This window comes from Odocoileus virginianus, chromosome 3, assembly GCF_023699985.2.
Source record: "Odocoileus virginianus isolate 20LAN1187 ecotype Illinois chromosome 3, Ovbor_1.2, whole genome shotgun sequence".
NCBI classification, from domain to species: domain Eukaryota; kingdom Metazoa; phylum Chordata; class Mammalia; order Artiodactyla; family Cervidae; genus Odocoileus; species Odocoileus virginianus.
This window is the reverse complement of record NC_069676.1, coordinates 4,526,542-4,545,978: the sequence shown is the minus strand read 5'-3', so window position 1 is coordinate 4,545,978 and position 19,437 is coordinate 4,526,542. Positions and strand designations below refer to the sequence as shown.

The 19,437-nt window shown below is 52.5% G+C and overlaps 1 protein-coding gene and 1 long non-coding RNA gene across 12 annotated transcripts in view; one reads left to right on the top strand and one right to left on the bottom strand.

Moving 5' to 3' along the window:
- Positions 1-5,900: 5,900 nt before the first annotated feature.
- Positions 5,901-19,437, top strand: part of MAST3 (microtubule associated serine/threonine kinase 3) — a 41,257-nt gene continuing 27,720 nt past the window's right edge. For 4 of the 11 annotated variants that reach the window (XM_070461837.1, XM_070461832.1, XM_070461834.1 and 1 more), the window contains exons 1-3: positions 11,001-11,078; positions 12,423-12,454; positions 15,614-15,703. In XM_070461837.1, the coding sequence (XP_070317938.1) occupies positions 11,016-11,078; positions 12,423-12,454; positions 15,614-15,703 (185 nt within the window). In that variant the 5' untranslated portion in view covers positions 11,001-11,015. Of the gene's footprint in view, positions 5,992-11,000; positions 11,079-12,422; positions 12,455-15,179; positions 15,338-15,613; positions 15,704-19,437 lie in introns of those variants that run through there. The other 7 variants (XM_070461840.1, XM_070461857.1, XM_070461835.1 and 4 more) reach the window with 6 other exon arrangements.
- LOC110131682 (uncharacterized) lies at positions 6,913-10,789 on the bottom strand. The gene is made up of 2 exons (XR_002312249.2): positions 10,537-10,789; positions 6,913-8,122 (listed from the first exon to the last, which is right to left on the bottom strand). It is a non-coding gene; the product is annotated as an uncharacterized lncRNA (long non-coding RNA).

Here is a 19,437-nt window from a genome sequence, read left to right as displayed (position 1 = left end):
TCTTGCCTGGAAAATCCCACGGACAGAGGAGCCTGGTGGGCTGCAGTCATGAAGACTGAGCCCAAGGATAAACAAGGGTTGCTGCCCACCAGATAGCGAGTACAATTTGTCATTCCTCGGGGGCTCTCAGTGACCTCTGCTCTTATCACACCTCTCTCCCATCCCCCCAAAGTTAGGGCAACCACTGAAAAAACATCAAGTGGGTGAAGCAGAGCTGGACACAGATGCTCCCAGCTCCTTGGGGGTTAGCGGCTGGCTGCAGGGAGGCGTAGAGGCTGAGGGGCTCTGAGCGGGACCAGAGAGGGCTGCCCAGAGAAGGGAAGTCTTAAACTGGCTTTGTAGAGTTAAAGGCCATTCCCAACAGAGGTCAAAGGAGAGGCAAAAGTCGGGGGGACACGCTTTGGGGAACACCAAGATGAACTGGCAGGTCTGGGACTCCATGTGAGAGATGAAGATGGTAGAGTGGCCCAGAGCCTCGACTGCTGGGCCGCAGGGCTGGGCTTTTTCCCAGGGAACGATGGAAGCAGTATGAGCAGGATTCCAGCCACGTGTGAGGTGTTGATTCTACCCTTATTGAGGTCACAGCTGGAGGCTCACCCTGAGGTTCACCGCAGCCCACCTTCCCCGTGTCAAATCTTTGCACGCCCACCTCTCTTGGCCTGCCTGCCACCTACTTCAGGAAGCCCTCCCGGCTGCCCCAGAAGCAAAACTGAGATAGGTCCCCAGGCCCGTCCCACTTTCAGATGCCCCACAAACTGAGGAGGGGCAGGAAGGATAAGGTCATGGGCCCCCCCTGCCCAGGAAATGGTAACAGGAGGAACCACAGAACTTCCCCACCCCCTCAGCTTCCGTCTTCTGTGGAGAGGGTGGGTAGTGACCTTTAGCTTGAGAAGAGCTGAGCTTCCCTCCATGCGGTCAAGAGATCGGATGCCCTTGAGGGCTATCTAAGGAGGATCTTGAGGGATGAGTAGGAGTTGGCAAGGAAATGATCCATTAGCTCATTTAACAAACACATTTATTAATAAGAACATTTTTTCACCAATAAGAGCATTTTTCATTCACTCAGCCAGGACTTTCTGATGCTTCCAGAGGATCATTTGAAGATGTTTTAAAGGATACAAAGTGGTGACCATTTTGTAAGGTATAGAAATATTGAGCTAATATACATTATATTATATATATATAATATACTGATATGATACTGTAGGTCAACATTTATTCAATTTTTAAACAACATTTGTTTAATTTATCTGGCTGCCCTGGGCCTTAGTGGGCTTCCCCCTGGCAGACTACAGTCTATGGTGTCACAAAGAGCTATTTAGCAGACACAGGTGGCACTAGCGGTAAAGAACCTGCCTGCCGATGCAGGAGATGCAAGGGATGCGGGTTAGATCCCTGGGTCGGGAAGATCCCCTGGGGGAGGAAATGGCGACCCACTCCAGGATTCTTGCCTGGAGAATCCCATGGACAGAGGAGCCTGGCGGGGCTGCAGTCCCTGGGATTGCAGAGTCAGACACGACTAAGTGACTAAGCGCAGCACGTGATCGGTCTTAGCAGTGGCATGTGTGTGCCTGCTAAGTCGCGTCAGTAGTGTCTGGCTCTTTAGGACTCTATGGACTGTAGCCCACAGGCTCCTCTGTGCATGGGATTCTCCAGGCAAGAACACTGGAGTGGGTTGCCATTCCCTTCTCCAGGGGATCTTCCTGACCCAGGGATCAAATCTGGGTCTCCTGCATTGCAGGCAGACTCTTTACCATCTGAACCACCAGGGATGCCCATTTACATACATATCATTCACTCCCTGATGTCCCTCATGGAGACATTTGAGGAGGGTTTTGATGAATGTGCATAAGATTGCAAGAAAAAAAATTATGTCCATTCAATAAATGATCTCTGATGTTTCTCAAAGGGAATTTGAAGTGGATTTTGAAGAATAGGTGTTCACTGTGGAAAAATTGCATTCAGTCAGTCCATCAGTCTGTCAGTCAACAAATGCTCTCTGTTGCCCACTGAAGTGGTCTTTGGGGGAGGAGTTTTGTGAAGGAGTTCTTCAGAGGGATCAAGGACATCAAGACCTCTCTGGTGGCCTCCCCTCCACTAGCTTCTCATCTGTCCACCCAACCACCTCTGGTACCTGAGAGTAACAGGTAGGAAGGCCAGAGGTCCCCAAGAGGCAGGAGGAAATAAACTGCAAGTGGCAGACATTTTTTTCCTTCTCTACACAAAATTAAAAGAGGTTTCTTTTAATTATGTGTTGATAACACCTGGTTCTGCCTTGACCTAACCAATGCATTTTTCTTACAGAGATGTTTTTCTTAAGCTATGTTAATGAAACTATGTATTTGTTTTGGAATCTGCCTTTCTTTATCTGCCTAAGACTAGCTCTTTTAACTCTTCTCAAATCTTGGGCTGATAATGGCTCAACAAGCCAGTATTCCTGTCAATTGTTTTATGGCGGGGGCGGAGGGTGGGGGGAGGATGACATGTCTCCTGCCATCCTATCTTGAAAATGCATATTGTGGGAGGGGGTTCCTGGTGAAACTCCCTCAGCCTTGAGGTGCCTCTCTCATCTGATCAATACTTTTCTAACAGACATAAAACACCTTGCTAAAAGCTATCAAGGGCGCACTCTTTCTGTCCACTTCTGATGTCTATGTCAGAAGTTTTCCCTATTTCTATTATACTTTAATAAAACTTGGCTACACAAAAAGCTTCAAGTAGTCAAGCCTCATCTCTGACCCCAAATGGAAATCCTCTCCTCTGGAGGTCACGAAACCTGGTGTAATACACAGCTCGCAGCAACCTTTCACACAGGGAACCTCTCCTCCTCTGGATTCCGGCCAAATTCCCAGGGAAGATACTGACTGACTGAGTTTGAGTCATATCTCCATCTTGAACCAATCACAGTGGCAGGATGCAAGATTCTAGGTCACATGTCCATCCCAGCCTGGACTACAGTAGAACTTTTAGGCAGAACTGGCCAGAGACAGAAAGTTGGCTCTTTTAGCGTATGAGTTTACGATTACCTGGGTGTATGCAAGCTGCAACTGAAGCCCATTTAGTGTAGGGTTGTCAGATAAAATACGTGACCCCCAGTTAAACTGGAATCCCAGATAAATGAAAGTAAAAAGTGAAAGTCACGTCCAACTCTTTGGGACCCCATGGACTATACAGTCCATGGAATTCTCTAAGCCAGAATACTGGAGTGGGTAGCCTTTCTCTTCTCTAGGGTATCTTCCCAATCCAGGGATGAAACCCAGGTCTCCCACACTGCAGGTGGATTCTTTACCAGCTGAGCCACAAGGGAAGCCCAAGCATACTGGAGTGGGTGACCTATCTCTTCTCCAGCGGATCTTCCCGACCCAGGAATCAAACTGGGGTCTCCTGCATTGCAGGCAGACTCTTTATCAACTGAGTTATCGGGGAATCGGATAATTAATAGAGAGATTTTTGCATACTTACATCCCAATTATTGTGGAGAGTTGTTTATCTGAATTAATATTTATTGTTTATCTGAAATGAAATGTAATCAGGTGTCTGTATGACTTTGGTAGAACTGCCATAACAAAGCATCAGAGTCTGAGTGATTTCAACAACAGAAATTTTCTTCCTTATAGTTCTAGAGGCTAGAAGTCTAAGATCAAGGTGTTTGATTTCTTCCAGGGTCTCTTTCCACAGCTTGAAAATGGCATCTTTTCCTCCTGTCCTCCATTGTCTTCCCTCATACGAATTTGTATACTAACCTCCTCTTCTTATAAAAATATCAGCCACATTGGATTAGGATCCACCCATATGACCTCATTTTACTTTAATTACTTCTTCAAAGGCCTTGTCTCCAAATACATTCAGAGGTACTGGGGGATGAGGCTTTCAACTTACGAATTTGGGGAGAACACAAATCAACCCCTAACAGTGACTGCTGCGGAAAACAGTTTGGTAGTTTTTTTAAAATATTTAAAAGCAGGGTTACCAAGCATGCGTGCTAAGTTCCTTTAGCTGCGCCTGACTCTTTGACACTCTATGGACTGTAGCCCACCAGGCTCCTCTGTCCATAGGATTCTCCAGGCAAGAATACGGGAGAGGGTTGCCATGTCCTCCTCCAGGGGATCTTCCCGACCCAGGGATCAAATCTGCGTCTCTTACATCTCTTGCATTGGCAGGCAGGCTCTTTACCACTAGCACCACCTTGGAAGCACAAGTGACTATAGGACCCAGGAATTCCACTCCTAGGTATATACCCAAGAGAACTGAAAGCATATCCATGTCCACACAAAAACTTGTAACACAGGTAATACATGAATGTTCACAGCAGCACTCTTCACAAGAAGCAAAAAGTAGAATAACTCAAATATCCATTAATGGATAAATGAATGAACAAAGCATTATCCATGCAATGGAATATTATTCATCCCTGAATATTATTCATCCCTAAAAAGGAAAGAAGTGGCATTTGCTGCAATGTGAATGAATCTTGACAACAACGTGCTGAGTGAAAGAAGTCAGACACAAGAGACCACACATTGTATGATTCTATTTACGTGAAATGTCCGGAAAGGCAAATTCACAGAGAAAGAAAGCAGACTGGTGTTTACCAGGGGCTGAGGGGCGGGAGAGTAGGAGGTGACAGCTCACTAGTATAGGGGTTCTTTTGGGGTTGATGAAAGTGTTGTGGAGTTAGATAGTGGTGCTGATTGCACAACTCTGTGACTATGTCTAAAAACCACAGAATTGTATACTTTAAAAAGATAAATTTTAGGGTAGGCAAATTACATGCCAGTTTCAACACATGTATGAGAAAAACAAATTTTGTCTTGGAGTCCTGTATTTTTTCTTTAACAGGCTTCCCTGGTGGCTCAGTGGTAAAGAATCCACCTGGCAGTGCAGGAGACTTGGGTTTGATCCCTGTGTCAGGAAGATCCGCTGGAGAAGGAAACAGGAACCCACTCCGGTATTCTTGTCCGGGAAAGTCCATGGACAGAGGAGCCTGGCGGACTATAGTCCACAGGGTTGCGAATTGTCGGACACAACTTAGCTACTAAACAACAACCTATATTTTTATGTGCTCAGTCTGGCTACCATAACTTGGTGGGAATTTATGGTACCTCACAGGCAATTAGCCAGGTCGCCTCCAACCTGAGAATGTACGGTCATGTCAGGCGGAACATTAAGGTAAAAGAAGGAAGCTGCAGCTGCATAGACAGTGGGAGTTCCAGGGAAAGAGAGAATGTAGATGCCACCTTGGGACTTCAGGCTTTTTCCAGCCTCCCTTTCCCTTCTGCAAAGTCAGGTTGAACAATCACCATCGCATACCTATGAGGGGAGGTCCTCACGAAGCATTTAGTTGGGTGTTCAGTTGACACTCAGCAAAGGCAGTCATCATCAAAAAAAACCTGATAACTGCTTATGCTTCTAAATAAAGTTTTATTGGGACAAGGGCCAGAATTGGAGTGAGGCAAGCAGTCAGGGTCATGGAAGGGCAGACTCTGATCCTGTATTTAAAATGTTGATGTCTAGTTCATCATGCATTTTTGCGTTAGCTTTGATTTCTTTACACTATTGTTTTAAAAATGTTGTGTATCTTAAGGATTTTCTTGTATGTGTGAGCCCTTGTTAAATTTTGCAAAGCAGTGAATACCGCACTCATCTCAACCTTGCTGTGTGCCCCAGGCACATGGATCCTGAGCCTCAGTTTCCTCATTTGCAAAATGGGGATAATTCTCTCTTCTGGGAAGATGTGTTGAAAAGTGTTTACTTCTAGGCTCTAGGGGCGGGGCGGGGCCTGGAAGGGCGGGGCAGGCTCTCCCGAAAGGGGCGGGCCTTTCGTAACCGGCTCCTCGAGAGGGGCGGGGTCAGGCCTCGTCAGCTGACCTGTTTGGCCAATGGCGCGGGGTGGCGGGGCCTGGCTGGCCGAGGCGGGGCCGGGCGCCGGCCGGCAGTGCGGACTAGCCCGCGATGGACGAGCCGAGCCTCCTGCGGCGCCGTGGGCTCCAGGTGAGGCCCCGTGAGAGCGGGCAGAGGTCGCTGGTGGAGTGAACCTGCCTGGGTGCGGGATCGGGGCTTGGACGGACCGGGGAGAAGCCGAGGCAGAGGGAGGGGCGCGCTCCGGGGGCTCCCGCTTCTGCACTCACATCTCCAAGTGCTTTTCGCTAGATGAGAGGAGGGTATGCCCATTTGCCATATGGAGAAACTGAGGCTCCTTGGGGGAAAGGGGCTGAGGGTTTCGCCTTCTCCACCAGGAGCTCTAATAATACGAGCAACGACAGCTTTTGAGCGCTCATCTATGTTCATGTCGTTGGTGTTAATCCTTTTACTAGTGATGTGTTGTATTAATCTTTTTACTAGGGATGGAGTAATATTAATTAATGTTATTAATTAATGTGTATTAATACGTGCTTCGTGCCTTCGCAGCACCATCGCACCCCTGTCTCAGCTCACCCATAAGGCAAGACGGGGAGGCTGGGACTGTCAGGCAGCCCTTTCATCAGACAAGGAAACTGAGGCTCCAGTCTAAGAAAGTCGCAATCCCGAGGTCGCCCAGCGGAATGTAATTTGCCCACCCTTAACCAGCTCTCTGGTGCACCAGCCACTGCCAACTGGCTGTGTGGCCTGGGGAGTGGGGGCAGGGGTGGTGGGAGGCACTCTTGCGTTTCTGGACTTCAGTTTCCCCATTCACTATAAGGGCCCTCCTGTTCTGACCCCTGGGTTTGGATTTGTGCTGGGGAGGCAGCGCCACGAGGAGATAAGAAAAAAGGCATCATAGCTAGCAGAGGGTGACCTCGGGTGGCAACTCCTTTGATCTCTCTGGACCTCAGTTTACCCGTCTGTTCAATGGGAGTTTAGACAATCTAGCCCTTTTCCTCGAGCTTAGACCACACATGTAGAAGCCACCAGTTCCAAGTGGGGAAACCGGGATTCATCATTTACCCAACAAACATTTATTGAGTGCCTCCTGTAGTCTCCTGGCTCCAAGAGGCAGTGGTGGTGGTGAGGGGTGTTCACCCCTGGAACTGCCCTCCTGGATCTCCCAGCCTGTTGGGGGAGATGAATATCTGAGCAGCAGGGATCCCGCCGAGGAGTCAGGTGTCATGGGGCACCCTCAGGCACCCCAGGAGAAGGTACCTACCTGAACTGATGGTTGCCAGTGGCTTTGGGACAGAGAAGGCAGTCCCTGGTGGCAGGGCAGGGGGTTGGTGTTTGGGGAATGAATGAGGCTGAGAGAAGCCAGAAAGGACAGGGGTAGGGAAATGGACACTGAGGCCGAGGAGAATGGGGAAAGGCAGGCCTTGAACCTGGCTGCTAGACCGTGAACTTGTCTGAAGGTGAAGGGGGGTGCTGTCACCTGGATTTGGGTTGGGGATCAGGGAGGGTATGGGTAGAGCTGCAAGGTAGAGATCCTGATGGCATGGGGAAGGAGGCGCAGGAGAAGGGCAGGGGTCATTGCCAAGGCAAGAGCGGGGCGGGGTGGGGAGCCTGAGCATAGACGAAGGGGTGCAGCTGGACTAGTGAGCAGCACTGGGGAACCAGGCCCCTCCCGGAGCCCCAGATAGATTTCAGCCCCGCCCGCAGCCTCTTAAAATAGAGAAACTGCCTTCGGGTAGGCGAGTGGGGGTGCAACTGACGTCAGAAAGTGGGGGCCTGTTCCATGGGGAGAAGGTACCCATTCTCTGAGGACGAATCCCATGTTACAAATGGGGAAACTAAGGCTGATAGAATCATAGGCTCTGTCCAGGTGTCCCAGTGGGTAATAGAGTCAGGATCTAAACCCACACAGACCTGGCTGTCCCTCCAGACCAACCCCACATTGGCAGGACTCCATCCAAAGAGGTGGAGGGACGAGTAGGGATTGCCCAGGTGACTGAGGGCAACCTGAGCGGAGGGAACAGCATGTGGAAATGCTCAGAGGTGTGCAGACATGTGTGTTTATGGAGCAGCCAGAGGCCGTTTCTTAGCACTGGACCTGGGCATGTGAGATGGACTCATCTACTTCCAGGGCTTCTAGCGCTGATGTTGAAGAGGTTAGACTCTCTCCCCAGGGTGATTAGGAGCTGTGGAAGGTGCTGGAGCAGGGCAGGTCATGTCAGATCTGAGAGCTTTGAAAGATTCCTCTGGAGCAGGTGGGGGTCTAAAAAAGAGCCAGAAACAAGGAAAGCATCTACAGTAAAGGACAAAGTAGGAGATACAATGAAAATATATATTTTTTAAAATAACAGTAGAAGTGTAAATAACTGCTCACATTATGGGGCACCTACAAATGCTAAATGCTAAGAAGGCAATGGCAACCCACTCCAGTACTCTTGCCTGGCAAATCCCATGGATGGAGGAGCCTGGTAGGCTGCAGGCCATGGGGTCGCTAAGAGTCAGACACGACTGAGTGACTTCACTCTCACTTTCCACTTTCATGCACTGGAGAGGGAAATGGCAACCCACTCCAGTGTTCTTGCCTGGAGAATTCCAGAGAAGGGGGAGCCTGGTGGGCTGCCATCTATGGGGTTGCACAGGGTTGGACATGACTGAAGTGACTTAGCAGCAGCAGCAGCAAGCATGCATTTAAGTCTCCAACAGCCCAGGGGATTATTAGCTTATCAGAGGGGGAAACTGAGGCTCAGAGAGGGAAAGTAACAGCCAGAAAGCCAGAATTGAAATTCTAACTGGTCTGGCACTTGAGAGTGCAAAGATGTTGAGGGCTTCGATTTGGGGCATCAGTCACACATTCCTTTAACTGGAGCCCTGAGCGCCTTGTCTCCCCCCCACCGCCCGCCCCCAATCAGGGGGCAGCCTGCTGATCAGAGTCAATCATTTATCCTAAGGCTAATCTTTGCCATAGGTCAAAGAGTCAATTCATAAAAGTTTGAGAAAATCATGAGCTGATTGGCCAGTCCAGACAATACATGGAGGTGTCCTGGCTAATCTGAGTGTGGCAATGCAGGGTATGCTGTTGGCTGAGTGGTTTTGTTGTTGTTTAGTTGATAAGTGTGTCCAGCTCTTAGCACGTCCATGGGCTGTAGCCCAACAGCCTCCTCTGTCCATGAGATTTCCCAGACAAGAATACTGGAGTGGGTTGCTCTTTCCTTCTCCAGGGGATCTTCCCCACCCAGGGATCAAGCCTTTGTCTCCTGCATTGGTGGGCAGATTCTTCATCGCTAAGCCAGCAGGGAAGCCTGACTGAATACTAGGAGGTCATAAATAGGACCTGGCTTGGCCCGCGGGCCACCAGTTTGCCTTGGCTGTGGGTAAAGGGAAGAGGAGACTGGCCCTTCCTGGTTTGGGTTAAGCTCAGCCTTCTGTGTAGCGATTGTCGGCGCCAGTTAACATAAGCTGTTATTAGTAGGATTACTACCACTATTATTCTATCATTATTTTCATTTCCCATTTGGCCCTTTGCTTCACAAATGACAGAATTTTATAACACCAGATCCCCAAACAGAGCATGCGGGGACAGAGAAATTGGCCAGTCTGTGTCTGGACTTTGTCTCTGCTGCTGCTGGGGAAGCTCCCTGAAAGCACCATCTGGCATTCTCATGGCCCAGTTCCAACTATTCTCCTCCTCCAGGAAGTCCTCTGGCTGATGCCATGTGGTCCCTACTGGTCTCTCTCTCTCGACTCCAGCTGCTATCTTCCCATGGGACTTGGTACCCACTGGGCTGAGTCCCACCTCCACCCTCCTGTTTCCCACTAGCCTGCTGGTCCAACCTGAAGACCCCTTCAGGAAGTCTTTTGGCTCCCCACTCCCTCCAGCCCCTTCTCTTCCTCTGGGTCCTTGCTAGTGCCTCCAGGAGGGGGGTGTCCATGCCTTCCCCTGTCTCCTTCAGACTGGGGATTCCTCCAGGTGGAGCTGAGGCTTCTGGTGAAGAGGCAGCATCACCCAGCCCAGAACAGGATACCATAAATATTATCTTTAAAGGGCGGTTCCAGGGGGTTGGACCCCCCCCACCTCCACCCCCTTTCTAGGCGAGCACCACTCCCTGAGGAACAGCTGGCAAAGAGGAGGCTGAAGGCAGAAGCAGATGGTGCAGGGAGCAGAGGGTCCGGGGGTGGTTCCGGGAGAGTTCCATGTGGGCCCAGCGTTCCACTGAGCCTTTGCAGGGGGCTACTGACCTTCCCTCATCTCTCTTTGCCACTTTACATCTTTTTGTATTTTGGAAGTAAATTAAAATTTGTGGATTAATTCTGAGTTATCAACCTCACAAAATAATTGTCTTGGCTCCTTTTATCAAAGCCTCCCCCAGCATCAGGCCCTGAGCCTGCTGCTTGACTCCTTCAGGGCCCCATGTAACTGGACCATTTCCAAACAAGGAAACTGAGGCTCAGAGGGATGAAGTTGTTTGGCGGAGATCATACAGCCCAGACTGGGGAGCCAGGCTGGGAACCAAGGACTGTCAGGATTTTAGAAGGAAATGGCTGGGATGGGGTGTATGTGTGTGTGTGTGTGTGTGTGTGTACCCGTGTGGGCACAGCAAAAATCCCTGAGCTCAGATCCCAGCTCCTCTCTGTTTTGTGGGTTAGTAGGGGAAGGAGGAAGCTGGCATAAGAACTCACAACAACTGGAGGGGGCCAGTGGAGCCCCTAATGGTGGTGGGTCTGGGACCGGCTGCCCTGCACGGTACTGAGCTCTTCATCCCCGGAGGTATTCAAGCAAACAAGGAGACCTCGGGTTGGCAGGTGAGCCTCCTCCCATCTTGAAGGTCTCTGACTTGATTTTCTGAGCTCAAGGTAGTTGGGGTCCAGCATCGGGGCTTCGCCCCACCCCCGCAGATCCATCTCTTCCTCTGCCTGGAGACCCTGTCGATCCCTCCCAGCCCTGTCATCCCCGTGCCCAGCAGCTTCCGGCCCCCTCCAATTGGCTGCGGGGGCTGATGACGTCATTGTTGCCATGACGAACGCCCAACTCTAGATGTGGGCAGCCCTGAACCCACCAAGATAAAAATAGTTGTGCATCCTCGACGCTACCGCCCCAGCGTGTGTGTTTGTGTGTGGTGTCCAGAGACCTGGATTCCCGACCCTACCTCAGTCAAGAAATGTGGGCAGCTGCTGCCCTCCGCGCCTCAGTTACCCTGCCTGTAAAAAGGCCTCTGCTCCTGGTGCGTAGTAGCGACTCGGTGAATGTGAGTCAAATTTAGCTGGTATTGCGATAGTCTGCGAAGGCCCTTGCTAAGTTCAAAAATAACACAACAATAACACGCGACGGTAATAATTTCTGATGACTTTTACCCCAGACCTCGCTTTACGTGATCTCCACATTACACATGGGGAAACCAAAGCCCAGGGGGGATACCAACCACTTGGCTCATGATCCCACGGACAGGAAAGAAGAGATAACAGATCTGGACCCAGGTCTGAGTGTCCTCAGATTCTAAACTCGTGCTACACAGCCTTTTGAGAATTAAAAAGTCCTCCTGGGCAAACCACGTTTGAGGGTGGACTCTGGGATCACAATGGACCCCAATCATAGGTGTTTCTTGTATATGGTAAGGACACCCAGGATTGGTGCAGATCAGCTTGCGGAGCTCTGCCCCTTCAATAGGGTTTGTGCCCCCAGCCCCATTGATGACCAGGACCCAAACCTGCCTGGATTCTGCAGAGGGTGAGCAAAAATGGCTTTCAGATCTGAGAGGGCACAGGGTAAGGATGATGCAGAAATCTCCCTTTCTTCAATTGTTGTTCAGTCGCTAAGTTGTGTCTGACTCTTTGCGACCCCATGGGCTGTAGCACACCAGGCTTCCCTGTCCTTCACTATCCCCTGGAGTTTGCTTAAATTTATGTCCATTGAGACAGTGATGCTATCTAATCATCTCATCATCCTCTGCCACTCTCGTTTCCTCTTCCCTTCAGTCTTTCCCAGCATCAGGGTCTTTTCCAATGAGTCAGCTCTTCGCATCAGGTGGCCAGAGTATTGGAACTTCAGCTTCCTCATCAGTCCTACCAATGAATATCCACAGGTTGATTTCCTTTAGGACTGACTGATTTGATCTCCTTGAAGTCCAAGAGACTCTCAAGAGTCTTTTCCAGCACCACAGTTTGAAAGCATCAGTTCTTCGGCTCTCAGTCTGCTTTCCTCAATAGAATATTAGTATTAATATTTAGCCACTACTGATAGAGTTCTTGGTAAAATAAACTAATTTATTTTAAATAATGAAGATATTTTTAATGTAAGGAGTCTGAGAGGGCTTCCTGGAGGAAAGGGTGTTTGAGCTGAGACCTGAGGGATGAACTTCAATTAACTAGCACCAGAAGGGAGGAAAAGTGGTCCTAACAGAAGATACAGCTGGTGCAAAGGCCCTGAGGCAGGGCTGAGTTCAGTGTACGGGATGAGCAGAAAAGAGGCATTGGTTGGAACAGGGTGAACAAGGGGCCAGCTGGGTGAGTGGAAGGCTAGGGGAGTGAGGGGTTTGTCTCCTTGGGAATGACTCCTGTTTTCTTTTCAGAAGGAGCTGAGCCTACCACGCCGGGGACGTGGGTGAGTTCACCTGGGGCCAGTTGGCTGGGTGGAGCCCTATGGTCCTGGGCACAGATATTTCAGCAGCAGCATCTGAATTGTGAATTTATTTAATAATTACTACAAAGCTCTCACCTTGATCCTGCCCTGCCCCCTTTCCCCCCTGGTGTTTGCAAAGTACTTCACAGGCACCTCACCACAGGCTGGATGGTGAGGTGCAAATCATGTCAGTTTGCAAACGGGAACCTGAAGTGCATAAGGGTTGCATCACTGGCTCAAGAGCACCCAACTTGAAAGGGTGGTATCCAGGGTCCAGACTATAGAATTCCAGTCTGGTGTCCTGGAATTGGCTTGCATGCCTCCCATGACAAAGCTTACTCTATTTCAGGGAACATCGGTGGAAAATCATACAATTCGGGGTCACATTAATGTTCCTGGTGGCTGGCATTGTGAGGTCCCTCAAACTCCAAGAAGATTTGTTAAGTGTCTTCACTGGTTTGTTGATGTTTAGTCTCCAAGTCATGTTCCACTCTCTGTGACCACCTGGACAGTAGCCCACCAGGCTCCTCTGTCCATAGGGTTTCTTGGGCAAGAATACTGGAGTGGGTGGCCATGCCCTTCTCCAGGGGATCTTCCTGGCCCAGGGACTGACTCTGCATCTCTTGGGTCTCTTGCATTGGCAGGAAGATTCTTTATCACTGGGCTACCTGGGGAGCCCCCAGGTTTACACAGGTTTATGGGGGCTTCTCTGGTAGCTCAGTTGGTAAAGAATTCGCATGCAGTGCAGGAGACTGCCTGCAATAGAGGAGACGCAGGATTGATCCCTGGGTCAGGAAGATCCCCTGGAGAAGGGAATGGCAACCCACTCCAGTATTCTTGCCTGGGAAATCCCATGGTCAGAGAGCCTGGTGGGCTACAGTCCATGGGGTCACAAAGAGTTGGACACAAGTGAAGCCACTTAGGACACTTAGCAGCACCGGTGGGAAAAGCAAAACCCAGGAAGGGGAGGCGTTTGCCTTGAGCTGGTGGTCTGGGGAAGTGTGGTGGCAAACACTCCCTCTTCGGAGGCTTGGCAGCTGTGTTTGCCTGAGCTGAGGGTGGCAATTCCCTTGCGCCTCAGTGAAATCACTCCCTCAGCAAACTTCTTTTGAGTATCTACTGTGTACTAGGTTCTGTTCCAGGCACAGGCGACAGGGTGAGAAGTCAATGCTGGACTCTGTCATGCAGCTTGCACTCTCTTGGGCAAAGTGATGAAGTGATGTTCTATAGCGAGTGTGTGTGTGTGTGTGTGTGTGTGTGTGTGTGTGTGTGTGTGTGTGTGTGCACGCGCGCACGCGCTCAGTCATGTCTGATTCTTTGCGACCCCGTGGACTATAGCCTCCCAGCTTCCTCTGTCCATGGGATTTTTCAGGCAAGAATACTGGAGCGGGTTGCCATTTCCTCCTCCAGGGGATCTTCCTGACCCAGCGATTGAACCCCTTGTCTCTTGGTCTCTTGCATTGGCAGGCAGATACTTTACCACTGTGCCAGCTGGGAAGGGATGTTATACAGGGGAGAGATCAGAGGCACACAGGAGGGGGCTGGAGGGTGGCTTTAGAGGAAGTGACATTTGAGACTAGACCTGGAAGAGAAAAGGGTAGGGGGAAGAGCACTCCAGGTAGAGAGAACTGCATGGTGGAAGGTCCTGAGGTGTGAACTAGCTTAGTATTGGAGAAACAGCGTGGAGATAGGGGTGGAGAGAGAGGAAAAGGCGTAGATCCTGGGGGCTGGATGAGAGTTTGGTCTGGTGGTGGGGCTGGTGTCAGAGTGGCCCCCAAGTCCAGACCCTCTCTGGTTGGACGGAGGGCAGTGCAGCGGGTGGGGAGGGACCTGCGGGCCCCGGTAGGGGCGGGGCTTGGACGCCGCCGGGAAGGCCGGCACTGTCCCCAGCCTTTGCCCAGGCTGGGGGCAGGGTGGTGGGCGGTGAATCAGTCCAAACTGCAGAGGGCAGAGTCCGGGACCACGGCGTAGGACCAGGACAAACACTCCCTGAAGGCTGTCTACTCTTAGACACCTGCGGTGTGCCTGACTCGTTCTAACCAGGATTTCCAGGGGGCTGCGGCCGGACACAGACACCCCCAGACTTTCGGGAGTCTGGGCTGGGCAGGAGGGAGGGTGGGGCTCGCAGCGCCGGGGGTCCACTTGTATTAGGGAGGCTGGTGGGGTTGAATTCGGATATGAATGAGGGCGATGACGATCCTGGCAGAGGGAACCCAGGGAAGCAAAGGCCCGGAGGCGTGGTCGGGACCTCCGGTGTCAGATGCTGACAGCGGCTGCGGGTGGCTAGGGACGTGGGGCTGAGCCCCCGCGCGGTGGCCAGTGGGGGGATAGGGGCGAGACACGCTCAATCCCGAGTGGAGAGACATCCCCCGCCCCCCCGCCCTCCAACCCCCGAGCGCGGGGCTGGACGAGCGCCGTGTCTCAGCCGGGAAGGGGCGGGGCCAGTTGATGGAGCAATGAACCCGCTTGAGAAGGCAGTGACCGCCCTTCCTTTACGGTGTGCAGCTCAGTGACTCGAAGCCCGGTACCCTCGCCGGCCCTTCCTGGGAGAAGGTGGCACCGGTGCCTCCTGCCTCCCGCAATCCGATCTTTCCTGCCTGGCTGGGCCTGCGCGTAGGTGCAGGGCTCGGAGCCCCGCCCCTGGGCGGAGAGAGCCCGCCCGCCCCGCCCCCTGCAGCCCAGCCCCCACTCCGCGTCCGCCTCGCCTGCTAGGCGTGCTGTCCTGGCGTCCTGTCTGTCCGTCCGATTGCGACACGATCAGGGAGGCCACGAAGGGGCCGTCAGTACTCGGTCGCGGTCGCATAGACGCGGCCTCGGCATGAAGTCCCGCAGGGACAAGCTGCACATCCCGGCGTTGACCCTCGAGTGAGTGCTTGACCCTGGAAGGGGAGAGGGAGGGGAAGAGGGGCAGGCTGACAACCACCCTTCCTCCGCGTCTCTGTTCAAGTCGCCCCGAATCGCACCACCGCCTCCGGGAGCCCTCCCGGGTCATCGGTCTGGCCCCGCCCTCGTGGCCTACGGTAGACCCAGTACCCCCAGCCTCAGGCCCCTTCTCCCTAAGGGAACCACACCCTGGTCCCGTCTCCAGCCACACGCAGGGGCCGTTGCCAGGTTCACCGTCCCCGGCCTCTTTCTTTGCAGTCTGTCTCCAAGCAGCCAGAGCCCGTCCTTGCTGAGTCCCAGCAGCCCCTGCAGCCCCTGCAGCCCCTCGCTGGGCCTGCACCCCTGGAGGTAAGTGACAGCGCCCGCGGGCGGGGCGCGGACATTGCCCTGGCACCCCAGAGACTTGGAGGCCGCCCAGATCCAGCTCCCTCCCCCAAGGTACTGTGGGCTGGTGACATGGACTCTCTGGGCCTCAGTTTACCCCTCCATAAAATGACACTGTGAACCACACCAGGACCATGATGGGAAAATTCCATATTCAGTCAGAGCCAGCAGGTCCCCCTTCTGGCACATGGCCAGGGCGAGGCCAGAACTTGAGCTGTTGCCCAAGGACTTCCTCAAGACAGGTGCTGGGTTCCCAGTCTATTCAAGGCCTTGATGAATTGGCCTGGCCTCCTGGGCTGTGACCCAGCAGAAGCTGGCCTGAAAACTCCCTCTGAATGTACACACACACTCACTCACTCACTCACTCACCCACCCCTAAGGCTGAGAGTCCGCCACTGGAGCCCTGGCACTGAACGTAACCAGGCAGAGTGGCATAGGGAGAAAAGAACCGGCTTGACTGAGCAGCGGCTCCCCACCAAACGCCTGCTTTCCCTCCACAACCTCGGGAGAGAAGCACCCTTTCTGATCCCATTTCTGAGCAGAGGAGACTGAGGTTCAGAGAGGAGACATCAGTTCTCCTGGTTCATTATGTCTGGGGGCTAAGTGTCAGGATCAGCTTTGCCATCAGAGTCTGTTAAGACTCTGAACTACCCTCTGTAACTGGAGAAGTGGGCATCTCAGGGTCTTGCCCCTGTACAGGAAAGAACATCAAGGTTACAGTGGGCTCCTGGCACAGCTTGGGCAAAATTTAGGGAGGTGACAGAGGTACAGGTCAGTGATGTCTAGAATTTGATGGCCTATCAACCATTTACACCTTAGTAGGAATGAGCTGCTAGGACTCTTTCCCTGGGCCTTCAATGGAGAGAAGAGAGAACACTTTGGAGCCCACACAAGGTGCTGGGCAACAGGCAGACACCTTCATTAAGTAGGCATCGACTGTGTGCCAGGTGCTAAGGGCATAGCTGTGAACAAGAGGAGCAGTTTCTTCCTCTTGGGGCTCTCAGGCACTTCTCAGGCAGTAGGCAATGAACAAGGGGGTGGGCAAACAAGACACATTCAGAGGGAGACCTCTTAATGTGGTGTTTGAGCCAAGGCCTGAGCAGGGCTGGGGGAAGGAAGGCACCAAACAGAGAGAACTGCATATGCAGAGGTCCTGAGGCAGGACCAAGATTTTTTATTTTATTATTTATTTATTTGTGGCCACACTCCCCGCACTATGTGGGATCTTAGTTCCCCAACCAGGGATCTAACCCACACTCCCTGCAGTAGAAGCACACAGTCTTAACAACTGGACCATTAGGGAAGTCTCAGGACCAAGATTTTTATAGCCTCTGTGGCCACCTTGGGGGAAGAAAGATTGGCTGGGGACAGGAGATAGGAATGGAGGTGACAGAGGCAAGGAAGTGGCTAGGGCAACATCCAGGTAGGAGATGGTGTGGTCTGGACCAGGCTGGGGTGCCTCAACGGAAGGCAGAGATGGTGTCGCCCCCTGTTTAGCAGAGGAGGAGATTACAGCTTAGGACCTCCGAGTGTGTTGTCCAGGGGCACCTTGGGAGAGAGTATCAGGCCAGATCTGACTCTTGAGTCTTTGGCCTCAACCCCAGCTGAGGACCGGATGAGGGGAGGGACCTGCTGAAAGCAGATAAGGCAGTTTTACCAGGAGGAAATGGAGGCAGAGAGTTTGGGGCCCAAGCTGAGTCCGCTGGTCCCCTTTCTCGCCACTAGGGGGCAGCAGAGCTACATTGCCTTGCGCCAGGCTAAGAACTGGGTCCCTGTCTCCTCTGCTCTGAGCACTTTAGGAATAAGCCCACACTTGTCTCCTCAGCCTCCAAAGCCCTATGGGTCCAGCCCACAGAGTGCCAGTAACTGTGTAAATAGGAAGATGTTAGGTGGACACAGTGATGCACCTCTCCACCCCCGCCCATCCCTCTCTCTCCAGAGCTCACCTGACTACTCATGTGGCTTCCTGGACTGCCAGAGTATAAGCTGGTCCAGCCTCAGGGCCTTTGCATTTGCTGCGCCCCCCCGCCCCCCAGAGCCCCATTTTCTCTATTTACTCCTTTATTCGTCTGTCAAGTCTCTGTCAAGCTCTCAGATAGGAAGTCTTTCCTGACCAACCCTCCCCGCCCCTGCCCCACCATAAGGGCCCCAAGCCCCACTTACATTCATGTTGTGCATCCTGACCCCACCATGAGTGCGATGTGGTGGGCCTTAGTTACAACAATCAGGCTCCTGGTTGATGCATGCAGGATCTTTCGTTGCAGTGCACAGGTTTCTCTCTAGCTGGGGCACTTGGGCTCAGGATGTGAGCTCAGTAGTTGGGGCGGGGTCAGTTGCCCCACAACATGTGGGATCCCAGTTCCCCAACCAGGGATCAAACCCGTGTCCCCTACATTAGATGGCAGATTCTCAACCACTGGACCACCAGGCAAGTCCCTCTGTTTTCTTGTGTGATTATTGAGTTGGTTTTTTTCACCCAAAGGTTTGGGAGCCCCTTGAGGGCCTGACTTCATCTGTCCTGGTCATCCTATAGCCTCAGGCACAACCTGGTAGACAGCAGGTGCTCAGTTAATGCTTGGGGCACAAATAGGAGGCGGCTGGGAGGGCCCCACCTGTTTTGGGGTACCGGGAGCAGATTGAAGGGAAGGTCTTGAGTTGGGTCCTTATGGCCAAGGGCACAACAAAAAGGCTGTTGCAAGCAGGAACAGCATTGTCAGAGGAGGGTTCCCTCTGGCCTTGGATACTAAGGACAGGAAGATTTTGGATTTTCTACTGAGGGTACTGGGAACCCCACAAGGTACGGGGCTTGGAGGGGTGTGGACAGCTCATGAGCAGGTAGAAGGGGCTGTGATGGTCCGACCAATGTGGGGTCAGGAATGGGGGTCTGTATGTCCAGCGAGGGCTTTCCTGTTTACACAGTTACTGGCACAGGCAGACAGAGGCAAAGCCCTAGGCACAAAGCTAGGATCCGAGCTCTAGGAAAGGGATTAACCCAGGAGTGCGGATTTGTTGTAAAATGAGGAGCCGTGGAGGGTGTGTGAGCAGGGGAGGACCTTGCTCTGGTGGGCAGTGGGCTGGTGCTGGAGATTGCTGGCTCAGCTAGCCTTTCACGGGAGGTCTTTTCCATGGCCATGGGCCCCCATGGGCTACAGACCAGCTGTAGCCTGGTCTGCAGAGGAGGAAACTGAGGCCAGATGGGCGTGGGAGAAGCAGCTGCTGGGGATGCCAGCGTCGTGGGAGTAATGGGAGGCAGACAGGCGGTGCAGGCTGGGAATGATGGGTAGCTCCTTTCCTAACTGTGTGCAGAAGTGTCCCTGGCACATGTGGGGGGGGGGCGGGGAGGAGCTTGTGGATACTGCGTGCTAGTGTATGGTGCATGAGACCATGACTTCATCCCCACTTGAGTTCCTAGACCTATGGGACCTGAATTCCTCCCAGGCAAGAGGCTCTGTTCCCTGTACGTGGCTCTGGCTAAATACCTGAGAATATCCTCATCCCTTCATCTGACCCCTTAACAGCACCTCTTCTTCAGCCTCAGAATACATCCAGAACTTACCCACTTCACTCTATGGCCCCACCCTGGTCCAACCCTCAGTATCCCCCTCCCAGGCCCTGTTACAGCTCCTCACTAGCGTGCTGCCACTTTCCACTCCTGCCCCAACAGCTCCTGTTCCCCATGGCAGACACGAGGGAGGATG